The sequence below is a fragment of the Ambystoma mexicanum genome, chromosome 2q (genome assembly GCF_040938575.1).
Source record: "Ambystoma mexicanum isolate Mex_15411 chromosome 2q, UKY_AmexF1_1, whole genome shotgun sequence".
Taxonomy (NCBI): domain Eukaryota; kingdom Metazoa; phylum Chordata; class Amphibia; order Caudata; family Ambystomatidae; genus Ambystoma; species Ambystoma mexicanum.
Window position 1 is genome coordinate 1,043,489,446 of NC_090924.1, and position 17,803 is coordinate 1,043,507,248.

The window sequence follows — 17,803 nt, forward strand, 5'->3', positions numbered from 1 at the left end:
ACATAAAAAACCCTTTCATCTCCAAATAGTGAGATCCCAAGCCATCTGCACTTCTTCTTGCTAATAGGTCCCTCAGGGGCCAATCTCTAAAAGCCAGCTTCAATGTTGCCTTCATTTGATGATTGATCAGGTGAGGTACGTCCCAAACTCTAGTCAAACCTACTTTATCTCTGGTAAAGCGATTGCCCAGCTAGTTTCAAAACGCCCCTCACTATGTTTACACAGTAGGGATCGGCATAACCTGATTAAATAATGTAACAGTCTAAGCTTTGTGACGCAAGCAACACCCACATAACCCAATTCAAGTAATACAGAGGTTAGTGGGGCAATATTACGATAACTCCGAATTTTCTTTTCCTTGGTTATTAGGACGCTGGAATTTGCAGCTCCCCAAATCCTTGCACCATAGGTGGCAGCAGCGTAAGCCCTTTTGATGTAATTTATTGGTCCACAGCCCTGCCTCCAAATCATACAGAATGTGATCCTACGACCCCACAACTGTTAGAGTAATATTAGTAAGTTGTTCCTTAGAACTAACCTTCTTGTTCAATCAGATTCCCAAATAATCAAAAGTGTCCAGAGCGAGAGACTCTGGTTTGATATGCGTGAAATGACATGCATTTAGTCTTGGTGCCATAAATGACAAGACCCTTCTTCTCACATATGCTCTTAAACAAACTAAATTGGCGCCGCAGTCCGGTGGGTGTCTTAGATAAGAGGAAATAAAAGTACTCCCACCTCATTATTTAGGATTTGGGCATCAGCATTTAGGGGGACAATACTCAGTACTATATCGGTGATATATAATGACAAGAGGGGAAGAGCCAGCACACTCCCATACCTAACTCCTTGGATCACAGGGAATGGGACAAATAATGTTGGATCTATGTAGGTTTGGCTATATTTATTTGGCCAAATGGAAAGTTCGGCAAATTCTTTTGAGCCGATTTTGCTGCTTTACTGCAAACACTGGGGTAGAGGGCACCTCCCTTCAACCTCTCCACATATAACTTAACCCCAACTTACCATCCACCTGTTTGTGGTAAAAAAAACAATCAGAAAATACAGCTAAATGAATCCGGTGAAGTAGCCATTCGGCAAATGTGTGTAATATCACAATATCCTGCAGTTCCCATGCAGCTGCTAATTGTGCTCCTCGCTGGGTCAAGGTCCCCCACAGAAGCTTAAGTGGAAGTGGAACAGTGTTAAAGTTTATTTTAAATTGAGAAAAGCTCCTCGTAATGGCTTTTCATCAGCATCGCATATTTTTGTAGCACTATGTTAAGGGAGAAGGCCAGATCTATAGTTGAAACACCCCACCAACACCCTACCTGTAAATGAGTTAATATTCCTCTGCTAGAGCACAATGTCAATATGTCCTTTGCATTGGCCTTGGATAAGAATTCCAAAAGAGAAGTTCGGGGGATACCCTTATCCCCCTTTTTTAAAATATGGAGGTATGTTCTTGGTCTTGGTCTGCAGCAAACGCATGTTGCCGTTTGGGCAATTAAATAGCTTTGCTAGAAATGGAACGCGTATGGCTGGCAGCTGCTTGAACCGCTGAATAGGCATCTTATCCAGGCCAGGGCCTGGTCCACTTCCTGAGCCGCTATGGCTACTGAGATGCCAAGAAGCGTAAATACCAATGCGCGGCTATGCACAGCTTGTGAATTACGAATTGCTCTCCATTAAATGGGAACTTTCATCGATGCCCCACGGACCCCTTCAAATAGGTGTACCAATCCCCTATCATGGGGGCCATCTTATCAGAGCTACCCTTGATGACAGTGTAGCCAAAATCCTCTTGGTTTTCAGACTCAACTGGCTTTTTCACGTTCTGACAAGTGCTAGCACATTCATCTTTTTTTGTATTTATCTAAATGCTTATGTGCTCTCCTTTGGTTACAAAGGCGCCTACCTCTTCGTGTCTCGACTAGTATTCAAAATATCTTGTTCCATCACTTTACAATCATTGTCAAAGCAATTATTGCATCTGCGTATATTGCCTCGTGGCAGTCCCTTGAAACATGCGGCCTGACCGTTTCAACTGTGTTCATAGAAGAACTCGTGCCATATGTTTCTGTTGCATGCAGACGTCCTCTGTGTATTGAGCATATCAAAAGTAAGAAGAGTGCAACGTTTCATTTTAAGGCTTTATAAAATTCGCTCAAGAGATCCCAGGAAGGAGTGTTTTGGGAGGTGGGAGGAGCAGGAAGTGGGTGGGAATTGACACAGGGATTAGCAGGGCAAAGGGCAGTCAATGGGTGTGTAAATAACCAAAGAACACCTAAAATCATTGTTTCCCGCCTCATATGCCATCTCTCCCTAGCAGTACTCCAGTGCATTCGTTTTTGCCTATAGGTGGCGCTAAAGCGCCACCTTATATTAAAAATTAAAATGCTCCAGTCTAGCCTAGGTTGACCAGCATTTATATCTGTTTCTCGGGGATCTAAAGCTACTCCGCTAGGAGGGGACATAAGGAAAGATTAATACTGTTCCAGGCAAAACGTCATTTTGGAGCTCCTCCTTCCTCACTGTGGGACCAGGCTTGGTCTGGCTTGATGCCCTTTTGTGGGTGGTGGCTGCCCAGAATTGCCCTAGTATAACACCATCACTGCCTAAGAACATTGAGACACTGAAAGACAAGTGTGAAACAGCATAGAACTTGCTTATGCTCATTGCCAGCTTACCAATTGCCCAATAAACATAGTCAATTACAAATAAATACCCAGAAATGATGCAATATCCCAATAGTAAGGATAAATGGCTCCCTGAAAGTCTATAACAAAATATTGTTTAAGAGCAGAGTTGAATTTGAAAGCACATTTCAGCTTTCGTGGGGCAACCAAGTCTCAGACTCCAACACATCGCCCCGGTCCAGCTTTCCTTATACCCACAACGTGTCCTCCAAACAAAGTGGAGTATCACACTAAGTGTCATTACTTACCAGAAAATGCATAGTGTAATCTACATACATTATATCCAGAGGTACAGGGAACTGAAGACCCTGTGGCCTGCGTGGCCATTTACAGCCTGCTTGATGCATCCCTCACGCTATGACACATAGGGCACCATTCATGGAATTATCCGCGCAGAAAAAAGGGTACTTGCACTGGCAAGTAAATCCACCTTCGTCGATTCATGGAATCGAATCCGCAGTACTTTTCCTGGACTTGCATGGAGTTTGAGCTGGCTCAGCACGCCTGTCCAAGTCGTTGAGGGCCTTGAGCCAGACTCCAAGAGAGCATGGGCGTGGCTTGCACAAAGGGCTGGGAAGGGGCAGAACACCAAAAATGGGTAAGAACTTGTGAAAAACTGGGTGTTCCAAGGGACGGCCTGTAGGCAGTTCCTCGCACACCCACAATTGTGCAGCACGAGACCTATTCATGGATTCGATCGTGCAACGTCTCGACTGGGAAATGGCCATGCAAGTCCTTCATACGATCCACCATCCGAAGGCAGGTGTAAGTACACTTGCGCGTAAGATTTGTAGCATGCAGGTGGGGTTACATGTTGGATTGCGGGGTGAGTGTACTCAATCGGGGTTTCCGATGAAACTTAGGGGTGCGCATAAGCATGTAGCAAAGTGCAGGAACATTTTACGGGGGTTTGCATGCATTTTCCCGTGTTATTGGTGAGTTACGATTTTTTATATGTATGTTGTCGGGGTACTGCATACAGTTAGGGGGGATCCCGTGCAGGGTCCCCGAGTCACAGTCCTGCTTACAGGGGATCCCACGCACTGTTTGAAGGGTGCGTGTATTCGTGCCCGGGGGGCAGCACCCAAAGGTAGCTGTTCTAGCTGTTTATCCTTTGCGTGTGGGCGTATCAGGGGTGTCCCGGGTGTGACTTGTGAATACGGTTACTTTGCGCTGTAAATTCCATGAATACGTAGGCGCACATTTTTCTTTCTGCGTGCAGACTCGCGATTGTCCTTCTCGGCATGCGGCCTTGCCGAATTTCTGCGCACATTTTCATGAATAGGGGCCACAGACTCCACCCAGCTTTCTCTCTACCCACAACACACCCCCAAACAAAGAGGATCATCCCAAACACACTTCCAGTACTTTCTGAAAACAGCATAGACTAATCTACACACATCAGCCTGCTTAATGAATCCCTCACACAAAGCACTTTTTCCAGGAAGCTTTCATGACCTATCATACAACACTGCATCTTGAGGCACAACGTCTACCCTAAAAACGCACAATAGCATCCATATCACGTTGCGCCCAAGACGGGGAGAAACACAACCCTATGGCATACATCCCTACTTACAACACACCCCTTTCATCTCAGATGACTCAACCCGCACAACAACACCTACTTGGGTCTTACAAACAGGAATCTACATTTTGGAAACATAACACCACAAAAGTTTTGCAATACGGGATCCCTGCTACATTACAGAGAATCGCTTACTACAGAAATCAGATCTCAGTGCAGCTGCCAGTCCCATTAATCAATAATCACACTATCATGACAGCAGTCACTGATAAGATTTACCACACAACTACAAGGGAAACCAAACATCACACACGGGTGTTTGGGAAAGTTGTAATATATGCCCCCATGGGTATCTGACCTTGGAGAAAACCGTTCACAGCAGATCGTAATCTGCCAAAATATGATTACACACACCAGCCCCCTAGGGCAGACACCAGTCATATGTTATGCAACAGACATACAAAGAAAGCTTGACATAATGAGAACACACTGGGGAAAGTTGCAAGACCCCTTGCCCCTTCTTTGGGACAGATCCTAATCAGACACATTTAGGATACCCCCAGACACCATCATTCTTAATAAGCAGCACTGTGACCTATGACACAATTTAAGAGACAGCAGGGTGCTGGGCAACAGCCCACCTTGCTAATGGGAGCCGAGTGTGAAGAGAATCACAAGCTCCGCGCATTGTGATGTGCATTGAAACTTCCGATGAGTAGAATGTGATGCTAAGGCAGCTTCATTGCAATGTCCTTGCAAATGGCGCTTCCTGCTCTTAACAATGACCTCCTAACATAAGAGGGCAAAACATGCGATCAGACACTACACACACCATCGTTCGGATATTCGATAACAAAAAACACAAGACCAACGTACACTGGGAATAAATCCACTTACCACAACCTTGCCTTTGTGTGCTTTAACGGTGGCCCCAAACCACTGGTGTGACTTGAACTCAATGGCTTCTTTGGTCCCATTCACTCTGATTTTCCTGTTGTCTGTAGGGAATAAAGAATTGCCTTTGTCACTAGTGAGAGTGTAGATGGAGTGCAATGCAGAAAGCAAAAAGTGGTTTGCATATTAGTTTAGCTATTGTGTTTTGTTACGCACGCCCACATCCTCGCTGCCACCCCAGAGAGCTGACAGAATGGTGGATACCTGGTCTGGAAAAGAAGAGAGGAGAGAGAAATGGTTTCTGCGGTGCAGTAGCCCATTAGTGCGCGAAATACACGTCACGGGCCAGATCGCATGTACGTCTTTACGTCATCAGCGTTCACTACATTAACTTTGTCACATCTACCTCTTCATACCATTACTTCTTCAGTCTTTCACTTTTTTTAACATTCACTTTGTCATTACAGGGGGAGACCATGTGTACCCCCCTGCTTATCTCAGCCATCTTCTTCCCCCTAATCCCGACTTGATCCCAACTTTAAAGCTAAATTTACCATATCCATTGCCACCGTGACAATGTGAAAAAGCAGGCAATGTAAAGGTAAAATGCACAAAGAAGTAAATGAGTGACGAAGTGAATGCTGAAGAGGTAAGTGGGTAAGTGTTGAAGAAGGGTTTTGGGTGAAGTAAAGGGGGTTACCAGCAGGTCGGTGGCTCAGTGGACTAAGGCATCGATTACAAGGATCTGTGTTCAATATTGAGTTCACAGCGTCACACCCTGGCAGATCCACTCAACCCTTCATCCTTCCGAGGTTGAGAAAAAGAGCACCATGGAGATGGATAACAATAGGCAACTGTTATCTATACCTTGGTGCCCCTCCTGGTGTGTAAATGTGTTCTATAAAGACACAGTTATGTAATGTTATAACATAGATGGGTACAAACAGAAGAAAGAAATGGTATTGGATGGAAAAGTGCCTCCTTGTAAGTTTGCTGGTTTTTCACCGGTAATTCCAGCGAGATACCTGCAAACTGACCTACCTTTTCCACTGCCTGATATCCCGGAATTTCCGGAATATTACACGTGGAGGAAAGGGCAGTAAATCCCCATTCTTCGGAGTCCCGTAGTACTTCATTGAGAGTATTTGGCAGTTTTTGCCCGGTGGATGCCTGATTTACCTCCCCCTCTTGGTTGGAGGTAAATCAGTGACCCCCATAAGTGCCGGTCAGGGAATTACCGGCATGTTTACCACACCACAAAACTTGTAAGGAGGCCCAAAGTCTAGTACTCTCTCAGGAAGGTGTGAAAGAGGAAGCTGTCCAACCTGCTTTTTGTGGGATAGCAGTAGTAGAATGTTATGTTTATATTAACCTATATGTATCCATAGGTTATTCCCATGTTGGTTATTGGCACTCATGTATCTCCAAGTGGTGCTTTTAAGAATAGAAGAATTTATTTATCTGTTTCCAGGGATTTTAAAGGCATCCCATGCTGCCATGAGACCGCTATGGAGTGCAGTAATTCATAACCATAATGATTATTAAAAAATCGGCGAAACCCGGATACTGCCTGCTATTAACCTCCTCATGACACTTAATTTAATTCACTGGACGTTATTTATTTATTTAATGATAAGTACAGCGAAAACAATGCATTTTTTGCACAAAAGTGCTTACAACATTTTTTAACATGGGTTTTTAGAGCGGAGGAACAGTGGGTGAGAGGTTGTGGAAATAAGACCAGATGATGCAGATGAAGTATAAACATGGTCCACGGACAAGGATAATAGAGCATGATACAGGATCGGGATAATGGAAGAAGTGCTATGTTTTAGGATGAAGGGGTGAGGGATACATGCCCTGGGGTGGCCCTGTCTCAAACATTAGGACAATGGGTAACATCAAGCAATCGCAAAGATTCAGTTGCAATACTTTGCTTTTTGTGTACAGTGTCGTTTCTGGAGTTGCTACTATTTGGAAAAACTGTGTGCCCCAAAAATGAGAACAAAGCCATCAATTTAGTTCACCAAGTTAAGCACTCACCCCAGACATCTGCCCTTAACCCGCAGGACAGATTTCCCTCGTCCTTTCATCATTCGAAGGCAACGAATGGAGTACTGTTAAATTGTGTAATAGATTACATACTAGTACACCATTTAGGAGCGGGAGCAATGTGTCATGAAGCACTGTGTTATTAGCAAGTGAAATGATCTTTGTTGGTCCACAAGTAGGGAGGTACACGGGCACACTGCTTTTCATATTAATAGCTGTCTATGTAAGCCAGCGTATGAAGTATGAGCTTCATCTTGAACCCTACAGAAGAGTTAATGACAAATATCTTGGTGACAGTGAGAGGTGACGTTTTTGTACAGACTTTCATGTGCAATGGCACAAGAAGCAAGTGAGCGGTGTGTGTTTGTGTGTGTGTGTGTGCATGTGTACGTCTGATGGATGGTGTGAGAATGGTGTTAGTGGGAGAGGATGTGTACCCATGCGTGAGGCTGTATGGGTGATGTGTGTATGTGCACGCATGTGTGTACATTTATATTTCATCCTGAGCTGAGTGTTTCCAAAAGTGCATTTCTGCTTTGTATGTGTTGTTTGTGTGTGCAGTTTGTGTGCATGTGGCGTGTGTGTGTGTGCTGTGCATGTGGAAAAATGCATGCATGCATGTATGAAAATATGTGTGTGGTGTATGTGCATGTGTGGGTGTGAGTTGCGTTTGTGTTTCTGCCAAGTGTGCATTGTTTGTGTGTTGTGTGATATGTGAGGACATAGGCATATGTGTTTATAAGCAGTATGTCATATGTTTGTGAATTGTGTTATGTGTGTTTGCATGCATGTGTTTGGGTGTACAACGGTTTTAAGCAGCTAAAAAGAAGGATTCAAGCTCTCTGATAACGGGTCTATTAACCTTAGCATATCTGTAATGCAATAAATATATTTTTAAGGCCTTAGAAGTAAACATTTCAATTAATTAAAGAGTGGCAGAGTAGTGTAGCATATGAGGTCATGCAGTGATTTAACTATGCCTTGTGCACCTGTCCCACATGTGTTGTTTCTTCTCCAAAAAAAGAATAAAACACTCCGAGTCCGTAAAATAATCCAGCCACATGTTTGAAAATAAGAACACTCCAATTAAAAAGCATTTGGAAAAAATGGCTGGAAGACATGTGAGTGTTGAAACCCCTATTGTGCATGAAGTGCCAACACATTCCACGCTTCCCAAAAAAGAAAACAAGACACCTTGAGGGGAAAATAGAAACATTGCACGTCCCCATGTCTTTCTTTTCAGGATGAGCACACGTGAAAGAGCTTTGATCATAAAAATAAAGACTTAATGAAGGGCTGTCCTTCTGTGAGCCACGGTGCACTGACTGCACGGGACATGTGTCCACACTCTCCCACCAGAGACAGCTCTTTAACTTTGCTTTATATACACTTTGCAGATGTCAGCTTAAGAGGAACCATCTGGGCGAAAGCTCGGCTCAATTATAATGCATTTCAGGCTCTAATAAAAAGCAGACTTCCCCTTCCTGCGTTCTCGGTTCTCTGAAGTGGACTGATTTCCCACATGCTGCCGCGCGACGCCGCGCGACACCGTGCGACGCTCCTCTCTCTAGCGAGTCACTGCTAATGAGCGCCTCACCCCGAAGCGTCCACCTCTTACCTGCACCTCTATCTCTATGGTCTTCAAATGTGGGGTCCCTCCACCCTCCAAGAGTATGCCCTGGGGAGGCGTGAAGCTCTTTTAAAAGGGAGGAGGGTGACTGCTTTTAATACTGCTTTTAATCGTAAATAGATGCAGTTGGGGCATTTTGTGGGGCCCACCAACATTATTTTTACTCAAGGGGGCTCTGAAAAAAAGTTTAGAAACATATTATGTGGTCTGGCAGAGCTTGGGGATTGCACTAAACCTGCATCAAACTACTATTCCAAATAAAAAAGTAAGTGCCCACTTACATGTGTATTACATGCAGAACACACTCCAAGCACTTGCAAAAGCCAGCACTGCTGAAACATTCCCCCTTGGGTGCACAGGAAATGAAATCAGGAGTTTGCGCAGCATGTTGTATGATTACTTTTTTAAAGCACAGCACATGCGCTTGAGACGATAAACAGCAGAGAGAAAGGAGGGAGACAGAGGGGAGGAGAGATAGAGATTAAGTAGCAATTTAGACAACCATGTCTCTAAAGTGCATCGCGCGGCTGTGTGGCATTAACACTGCTCAAAAACAACTGGAGCACGTGGGATCAAGAGGAATGGACTCAGAAATGACAAACAGCACAGCGGCATCACAACTAACAGAAAACAGATCTACCTATGCGATGATGCTGTTTTATATAATTCTATTTCCTACTAGGACAATACAACTCAATGATTCAGACCCCATGTTGCCCCTTACACACCATGAGTAGGAGCAGAGAGCCAGGCACGCGTTCCAAGGTACCATTAACTGGTCCCATCACGGGAAGGGCAAAGGCCAGGGAAGGTGGAAGGTGCCCGTTCAACACCGGGCAACGATGCAGGGACAATGTATGGAGACATGCACTTGGCATATTACAACTTTTGATTGGACAAGAAGCAAGCATGAAATAGCTAGTTGATTAAAGTATCCCTATGTCTATTTAGTCCAACGTCTGTCCAGTACCTAAGCAGAGGTCAGCGAAGCTCATTGCAAGTATGGCGGTTAAGTAAAAATTAGCAGAAAGGGAATAACTGCCACTTTTACCGCAAAGCCATACTACGAGTTTTGGGAGTAATATGGAGGAGATACTTCCAGCACTTGGACGTATTTCCTCCAGATAAGCACCAAACACCTCTGATACTAGATACTTGCCGCCAGACGAGATATATGCGCAAAGTACACGCGATTCGACCATTGGATATCCTTTTCGACCCATTATTCTTATTGGCTGAAATGAAGATCAGTGCTCTGTGACTCAGACATGACTTCCTTTTTGACATTGACGGAAAACATGATCCTACTCCTGGATGTCTAAAGATATTTTATATAGCAATCTATTTGAGATCATTTCCTGCATGGTTCATTTGCAGAGGCTGACACCATGGTAGGTGTTGGTCCTGATGAACACTATTGTTGAAACTAGCATGGGAAGGCACTAGCAAATAATGGCAATCTGCTTTGGCAATTTATGGCCTCTGCCGGTCCGAATTGAAGACCTACGGTAATCAACCAGATTGTATTCTAGGATCAGCACATGAGGATTGATATTTTTCACCACTTTTTTTATCCTTGTATGTGGATGAAATTTGCAAATCTGCATACGGTTGCATGTGTTTGCACATTGTTGTGATAAATTGCTGTTGAATATAGCACCTGCACTTTTCATTGAGTGATGATGAGTATGTTTGATTTTGTACGAATGAGTGTGTGGAGAAAAGTGATTATTATTGCCTGAATGTAATTGTGGATATTTTTGGCACATATGCATTTTATATTGATATAGTTAGATTGTGTTTATATGAACTCATGTTAGTGAAAATAATAAAATATATATTTGATAAAAATAGATTTGTGTGAATCTCAGATTCCAGTATTTTCAAAGGTGCACTCCAGTGAGTGAAGGATTGTTGAGGTAGCTCACCCATTATTAATGTAAACAATGGAGTTATGCCCACTGATCCCCAAGTGATAATAGTCCTTTGCACATTGTTCATGTTCTTCACCCCAGGTATCAGCGGGTTATGGGGTCTACTGTCCCTTATGTACTAAATTATTTTCATGAGAAGAACGTGTGTCTCTTAGACCCTCATTTGTTTATAGGTTATGCAATCGTATGCTTTGTATGACTGGCAGTATAGTGAGAAGCTGCCCTCAACTCAAATTGCTGCCACACGTCTTTGACAAGTAGCTGCAGTTTGAAATGACAATCTCTGGGGCCCGGAAAACATGTACTATGTCAGAAAAGGTTCTCGTTATCAGACCGGCTTCCAGTGCATGTGCTATTCAATGATTACACATCTTGCGGCACACCAGACATTTTGGATTGCTTCATCACTGACTATGCAGGCTAGGGATAATGGGAGTTGAAGTTCAAAGCATCTGAAGGGCCACATAAATAAGGATTTACCATCAGAGGATGTATACCATCAAACAGCAACATCCTTTTTGGAATATCTGTAAATTAATTTCTGTCAGCCTCACCTAAGAGGCTTAGGATGCCGCAGTCAGCAGAGCTAACAGAAAAGGCCCTCCCCGGGAGGGGTCTGTGGTTGTTCTCAGCTCCCTAAAGTGGAACATACACCTTACATACATTTTATTTATTTATTTAATGAAAATTATAGGGGATACGTTTTAACGTTGCTTTATAGAGCAGAGGACCAGTTTCCTTAACAATGGGTGAGAGGATGTGGATATAAGACCAGGTGATGCAGGGGAGGCACGAACATGAACCAAGGATGAGGACAATAGAGCATGAAATAGGAACGGGATAGTGGAGGAAGTGCTACGTTTTAGGATGAAGGGGTGAGGAATAAGTGCAGTGGGGTTGGCATAGAGAGGTAGGGGGAGATAAGAACAGTGAGATGTGGTGGCGTAGAATGCTATGCAAGTGGTTCTTCAGAAAGGAGGAGAGCTAGGAGGTTGGATTTAAATAGAGATAGAGTAGGAATAGTGCAGAGTGGGAGAGGAAGAGCATTTCAGAGTAATGGAGCGAGGAGAGGAAGAGAGCAGCATCAATGATAATATCCTTATGGGTGGATAGCATAAAAATGTTCACTATGGGTAAAATGACTTATCAAAGGAATTCTCCTGATAGTCCTTGCAGCACTTGATGGAATGGTTTCACTGCAATTTACAGGCACAAACAGCAAGTTTGCGTGTGCACATTTTCGACAGGAAACATGCTTTTTTGACTCAAGGGCTGAAAGTAGAAGCTTAAATCAACAGCATGAGGCGGCTTTCATTTGAATTTAGCATGTTCAGCCAAAAAACACACTTCTAAAAGAAGTTCAACAATCACACATGGGCCCGGGCAGCTCAAAACGTCAGAAAAGTAAATGGAAATCAGCAAAAGGGTTGATCCTATTTCTGGAGAGCTTAGAGGTAAAATCTACTGGTAAAATGTAAAAACACCCAGAAACGATGTTCACATTTTTATTAGAATCTCCCACTTTGGAAATGACGTTAATCTGCACTCATAGCATATGTTTTACTGACGTGCTTCAAGTTGGCGCCATACAACTATATTTGGGGACTGCGACGAAGAAGCATGAAAAGCTAAGGAACCTTTAAAGGAGGTGTGGCCTATGTAACTGAGGACGTGACATAAAAGATGCTGCCTTTTGTTTCACTGTATTGCGGAATATACCTGGCAGGGAAGGGAGACAAATCTGTACAATTGTGAGCCAAATATGTCATTATTAAACAGTAGGCAAGAAAATCTATGAGAATGTCTCAAAATAGTTCCATTCAGGTTCAAACCCCTGTAAAACAGTGGATGGTTTAAAGGAATATATTACAGAGATACATTTGTAATATGTAGGTCAGGACTTCCCCTCTTAGAAATAAAATCCACAACGTTAATGTGCCCTCTGCCATGATTCCGTTGAGTCATATGTAGGGCTGACTTCCCGCCACCAAAACTCATAAGCGCTGCGGCCCAACTCACAATATGTATGCCAATTCCCCAAAAATGAAAATGGTGCACTCCAGTTTTCAGCTCATAAAAAAGTCTGAAAGTGCCTCTCACTGAAAGGTAGAAGACGTTCCACCTAGGAGCACTTTGCCTTGAATTGTGGAGCTAAGCATGAGTCACATCTAGATACAATTGCGGGGATTAGCATGCGTCACATCTAGATACAATTGCGGGGATTAGCATGCGTCACATCTAGATACAATTGTGGGGATTAGCATGCGTCACATCTAGATACAATTGCGGCGATTAGCATGCATCACATCTAGATACAATTGCGGCGATTAGCATGCGTCACATCTAGATACAATTGTGAAGATGGGCATGCGTCACATCACGATAGAATTGTGAAGATTAGCATGCGTCACATCTAGACAGGATTGTGGCATGGCTACCGCCAAAGTCGTAATGAGGCCCATAGCTCCGCACAACAGCACATGACAGCTACCATCCAAAAAGCACACCTAAGCTCAGCGAATGATGTAAACTGAACTGAAGCTGCTAACGGCACCTCACAGCTCTCTTGCTCTTTTCTCCTGTTCATTCCTACTAAATTACCCCCAACCTACCCTCTTACTTTACAGTTCCACCAGAGCGCCAAGGGTATATGCAGGGGGGATAGTGTGTGGTATAAAAAACCTTTTAACACAACATAGCATGGCATAACATCTGTAAGATGATAATGCAGCCAGTTGTCTCATGCTGTGTTTCAGTGCTGCCAGGCCTTGAAGCCTAAACCCAGCCTGGGCAGAGGCAGCAGCATGGCAGGAGATGAGAGAAAAATCTGCCTATTTTCTAAGCGCTCTGGCAAGGCCCTGTCTTTTAAGCAGAATAAGTCCTGTTGTAATTGTAATTGGTTATTTATAATGCGCTTAATACTCAGAGGTTTCTAAGCATGGACCTGGAGATCGAACCTGTGTTGCTCTGCGTCGTCTTGCTTCCAAGACGAGCGCGTGGCCCCCGAGCTATCCTCCTGAGACAATGGGACTCATTACGAGTCACCCGGTATGGAAATAACGGTGGCGTAAAACCCGCCGCCACCGTTGTTTCCATACTGGGTGATCTCGAGTCCTGCAAGTGGAGGTGTCATTCCCGCCAGGTGTGACCTGGCGGGTTTAACACCGCCCGCCTGCAGGCGGACGTGGAAACACTGGCACCATCACGAGATGGTGCTGGTGTTTCCATGGTCCCCATTCCCATTGAGCCCTATGAGGCGGAATGGCAATATGAGTCTGGCGGTAACCGAGCCGGAAGAACCGGCAGGTTACCGCCGGACTCGTAATGAGGCCCATAAGGTATAGAACACCAACTACTTGTAATTGCTAGGGTTTCCCTCTCTCCCTGGTACGATGTTCATTCATCGCCCATTTTCTTTTTTTGCAGCACTTTTTGCTGAAATTTATTTGCCGAACAAAAACATAAAAAAAATGTGTGGGAGTGTATAAGGGGTAAGGTGGGGTGATGTATAGGGAATAAATAAAAGGGGAGGAAGGGAAGTTTGGGAGGGAATAAAATAAAAAAATTAGATAATTTTTTTCAGCTAAAGTGTTTCAGCAAAAAGTGCCACGAAAAACAAACAGGTGACAAATGAACATAGAACCCTCTCTCTTACACAGCTCTCGTCCAACTCAGTGGGTCTCAATACAGGTTCCCTGATACAGACAAAAAGCCGGTAAAACTTCTGCTAATTCCAGCACCAGCATTTTTACCATACCAGGGAAACACATGTTTGCCGGTGGGGGCCACGGATCTACCTCCCAGCCTGTCCTGCTTGTAAATCAGGCCCCCACCAGCAGAAAAATGCTGCAATTACTTGCATCGTTATTACTGGTGCCGGTAATTGCGGCAATCCCCTCCATGGAGTCCTATTGAACTCCATGGAATGGGGACTTACTGGCATTTCTGCCACCTAGGATATCCCAGTAATACCGGTTTATCAGGTGGCAGAAACGGTAGAGGCAATTTGCCGGTATCCCACCGGCGTTACGGGCAGGATACTAGCAAACCTGTAATGAGCACCATTATATACCTATAACAGGGTCTCTGCCCCTCACACGACTCTCAGGGGCGCAACCAAACAGACCAATGGCCTAATGCAAGGGTCTTATACTTTCTACATTGCCCTTGAACCAAATGAAGACATCTCTCAATCATGGTCAACAATCACCTTTGTGTTGTTGTAGAGTGTGAGCATAAACATTCAAAATGGAGGTAATATGAACATATTAAAACTTTCAGTGAGTAAAGAAAAGAGTACACTGTATTGTGCAGTAAAAGAAGGCTTTCAGCCGTTGTCCATGTAACAAGCGTTCTGAACCCTGAATCACAGGTCAGGCAGATAGATGGTATACAACATTTCACTGAGCAAGTCCCACCTTTTGTTTTAGTAGCTTAAGTTAAAGCTCACAGTGATGGCGCCCTCTAAGGCAGCACTACTTGAATGCAGATAATTTCACACACATTAAAGATGCGCAGCTGTTCTGGCACCCGGGTTTTTCCACTGTTTTCAGCTCATCAGAAGATGGAGAAAACCAAATAATCCAAGGAATTGTGGACAAGGAATACAGTGAAAAGCAGAGGAGTAGGCGGTACTAGAGGTGCACACCCCACAATCACGCAGACACCACCCCAAGCCAGGCTGCCCAGGATTACTTGAGGGCAAGCATATTTTCACAGTGGAACCATTATTTGGCCCGCCAACGTTATAAAGAAAGATTTTCAGCACCATGTAACAAGCTGATGACTGAAATAAAGGTATTTCCAAAAATAATTTGAACAGTAAAAGGCTCACAATTTCTTTCTTGGAACCGAGGGGAGGCGAGAGGGTGGAGCTCCATAAGAAACACCATCCAAAAGTGTTTCCAGGCCTGAATTAATATTTCAAGGCTGAAACGTCCTCTCTTTAAAGACTGGTGTCAGTGCTGACCTCCACTACCAGTCAGTAACATGATATCCCTCAGAGAAACAGCAAGACATCGAGCTGTCATTCCCAATGAAGACTTCTCTCAAGGCAACCACTTCAATAGTGATCTGATTCTCCAGCCGCCAATTCCCCCATTACTTCTTAAGCAACGGAAGTACCCTGATCAGCAAAGTAAACATAACACTATATGTAGGCCACAACCTCATATATGTACGTTGATAATTACAGCCAGTCGACTTATCACAAAAGAAAAATGTTGGCCTGCAAAGGGCCATGTACTTCTACTAATGATATGAGCTGCCCTCGCTACCAGTTTTGTCATTCACTTTACAATCCTGCGCATCACACATATACTCAGCAATATAGTCAAAAAGGAGGTTTCTCTATTGCAAGCTAGCCTGTGCGTAAGGGAGTGACAACTCGCTCTAGGGGCAACTTGACAGAGTATTTGCTCCTCAGGTTCTATGGGTAACAGCAAAGAGTGGCCATAACTCGCCACCAGCATGAATGTGCAGCACTGAAGTGTGGCTTTGGACTGGTTAACTAGTATTGGTAATAATTACTTTTTCTAAGTTTTACAACTCGACAACGCCAGAGAGGCAGCATTGCTGCAAGGGGGAAGGCAGGAATGTTGTGAGCACTGGTCATTCTACTGGCCAGGGTCTGAATGCTGGGAACAAAAGACTTACTTTGTTGAATCCAGCCTGCGAAGGCCGTCCCGCAAGGTCAGTCTTTTGTTTCCACCCCCTTCTCCTGATCCTTTTTGGGGGTGGGGGTGTGCTTCAACTCATCCCTCCCTGTACACTGTGTGGCCTATCCGTCCCTCTCCCTCCCTCACTCTCCATTTACCTGCTACAGCTCCTGCCATCTTCGTACTCGCCGGCCACGTACATGGAAGCCCAATGTGGAGCATGTTGCACTTTCGTACGCAACCTTTTCTGCGTAGGACTTTCCACAAATGGATTTTGATGCTCTCCAGTCCCAAAAAAAAAAACAGATGTAGAGAGGCAGATCTACACGTCATCCATAGTGCCCGCCCCCTTACCTCTGTCTTACTGGAACAGCAGTAAGAGAGCACTATGTGTGACTCCAGGTATCATCCCAATACCGCACCGAAGATACGAGCGATGTTATGCACTCAGACAACCATATCGATTGTAACTTTGCACTGATATGGTGGAAGGATATTTGCATGCACCATTGGACATCAAAGAGCTGTAATTGCAATCAGACGAGGGCAGAGTAACATCATGAAAAGACACAAACGTTACTGAAAACGATATGCGAATACTTAAAGATGTAACTGAAGTAACAAGAGAAACATGTAATCGAATACGAAGAAATCATGTGCACTCAAGTGATAAGTGAGGAGATGAAGTGAATGTACATATGCAGAAACGCAAGGTAGATGAAACATATAGAAGCTTGCTGCAGAAGAAAATATAACATGATTAAAGCGGCCATAATGAAAAGATGGACGCCAGACTCATGTTGAAACTAATCCAGCTACCTCAGAGACAGACCAGGGCTGTAGAGCTAAGAGGTGCTGATAAACAGCTTCTCGTGAGGAGCAAAGAATATCTATCAGCCTGGGATCAACAATGCCACATCAAGGAATAATTGCAAGGCACAAAGGGAGTCAAGAGGATAAATTACATAAGCATGACATATATCTCTTAGATTAAGCAAAGAAGAAAACATCTGCAATTGCCAAGTATTGGACCATCAAGTATGCAGAAAGTATACGTGAGGCAGAGCAACCAAGTCTCCAGAGGCCAAGAGAAGTAATGGCACCCAGCATAATGGAACTAAATAGCACTAAATAAAAAGTTGAAATGGAAAAAATTGTGGTCTCCTCACACACGATACATAACTAGAAAACAAGACCTATTCATTAAACCCCAGACAAAGATAATGGTGTACCTACACTCCTTTGAAAGTCTCAGAGAAGAGGTCAACTACAAAAAAGAAGGCTTGGCTTGGGGCCTAGCCGATGAGAGATCGTAGACTAATTGGCTATTTGGCTATTTGACTAATCGGCTATTTGACTAGCAGTCCTCCTTAAACTCAGCAGAGAACAAAGACTCACTACTGCAATAA

The 17,803-nt window shown here is 44.0% G+C and overlaps 1 protein-coding gene across 1 annotated transcript in view; it reads right to left on the minus strand.

Annotated features, from left to right (window-relative positions):
* ITGA8 (integrin subunit alpha 8) overlaps positions 1-17,803 on the minus strand; it is a 791,003-nt gene that overhangs the window by 641,545 nt on the left and 131,655 nt on the right. The window contains exon 3 of the mRNA XM_069648404.1: positions 5,125-5,225. Within this exon, the coding sequence (XP_069504505.1) occupies positions 5,125-5,225 (101 nt within the window). The remainder of the gene's footprint in view (positions 1-5,124; positions 5,226-17,803) is intronic.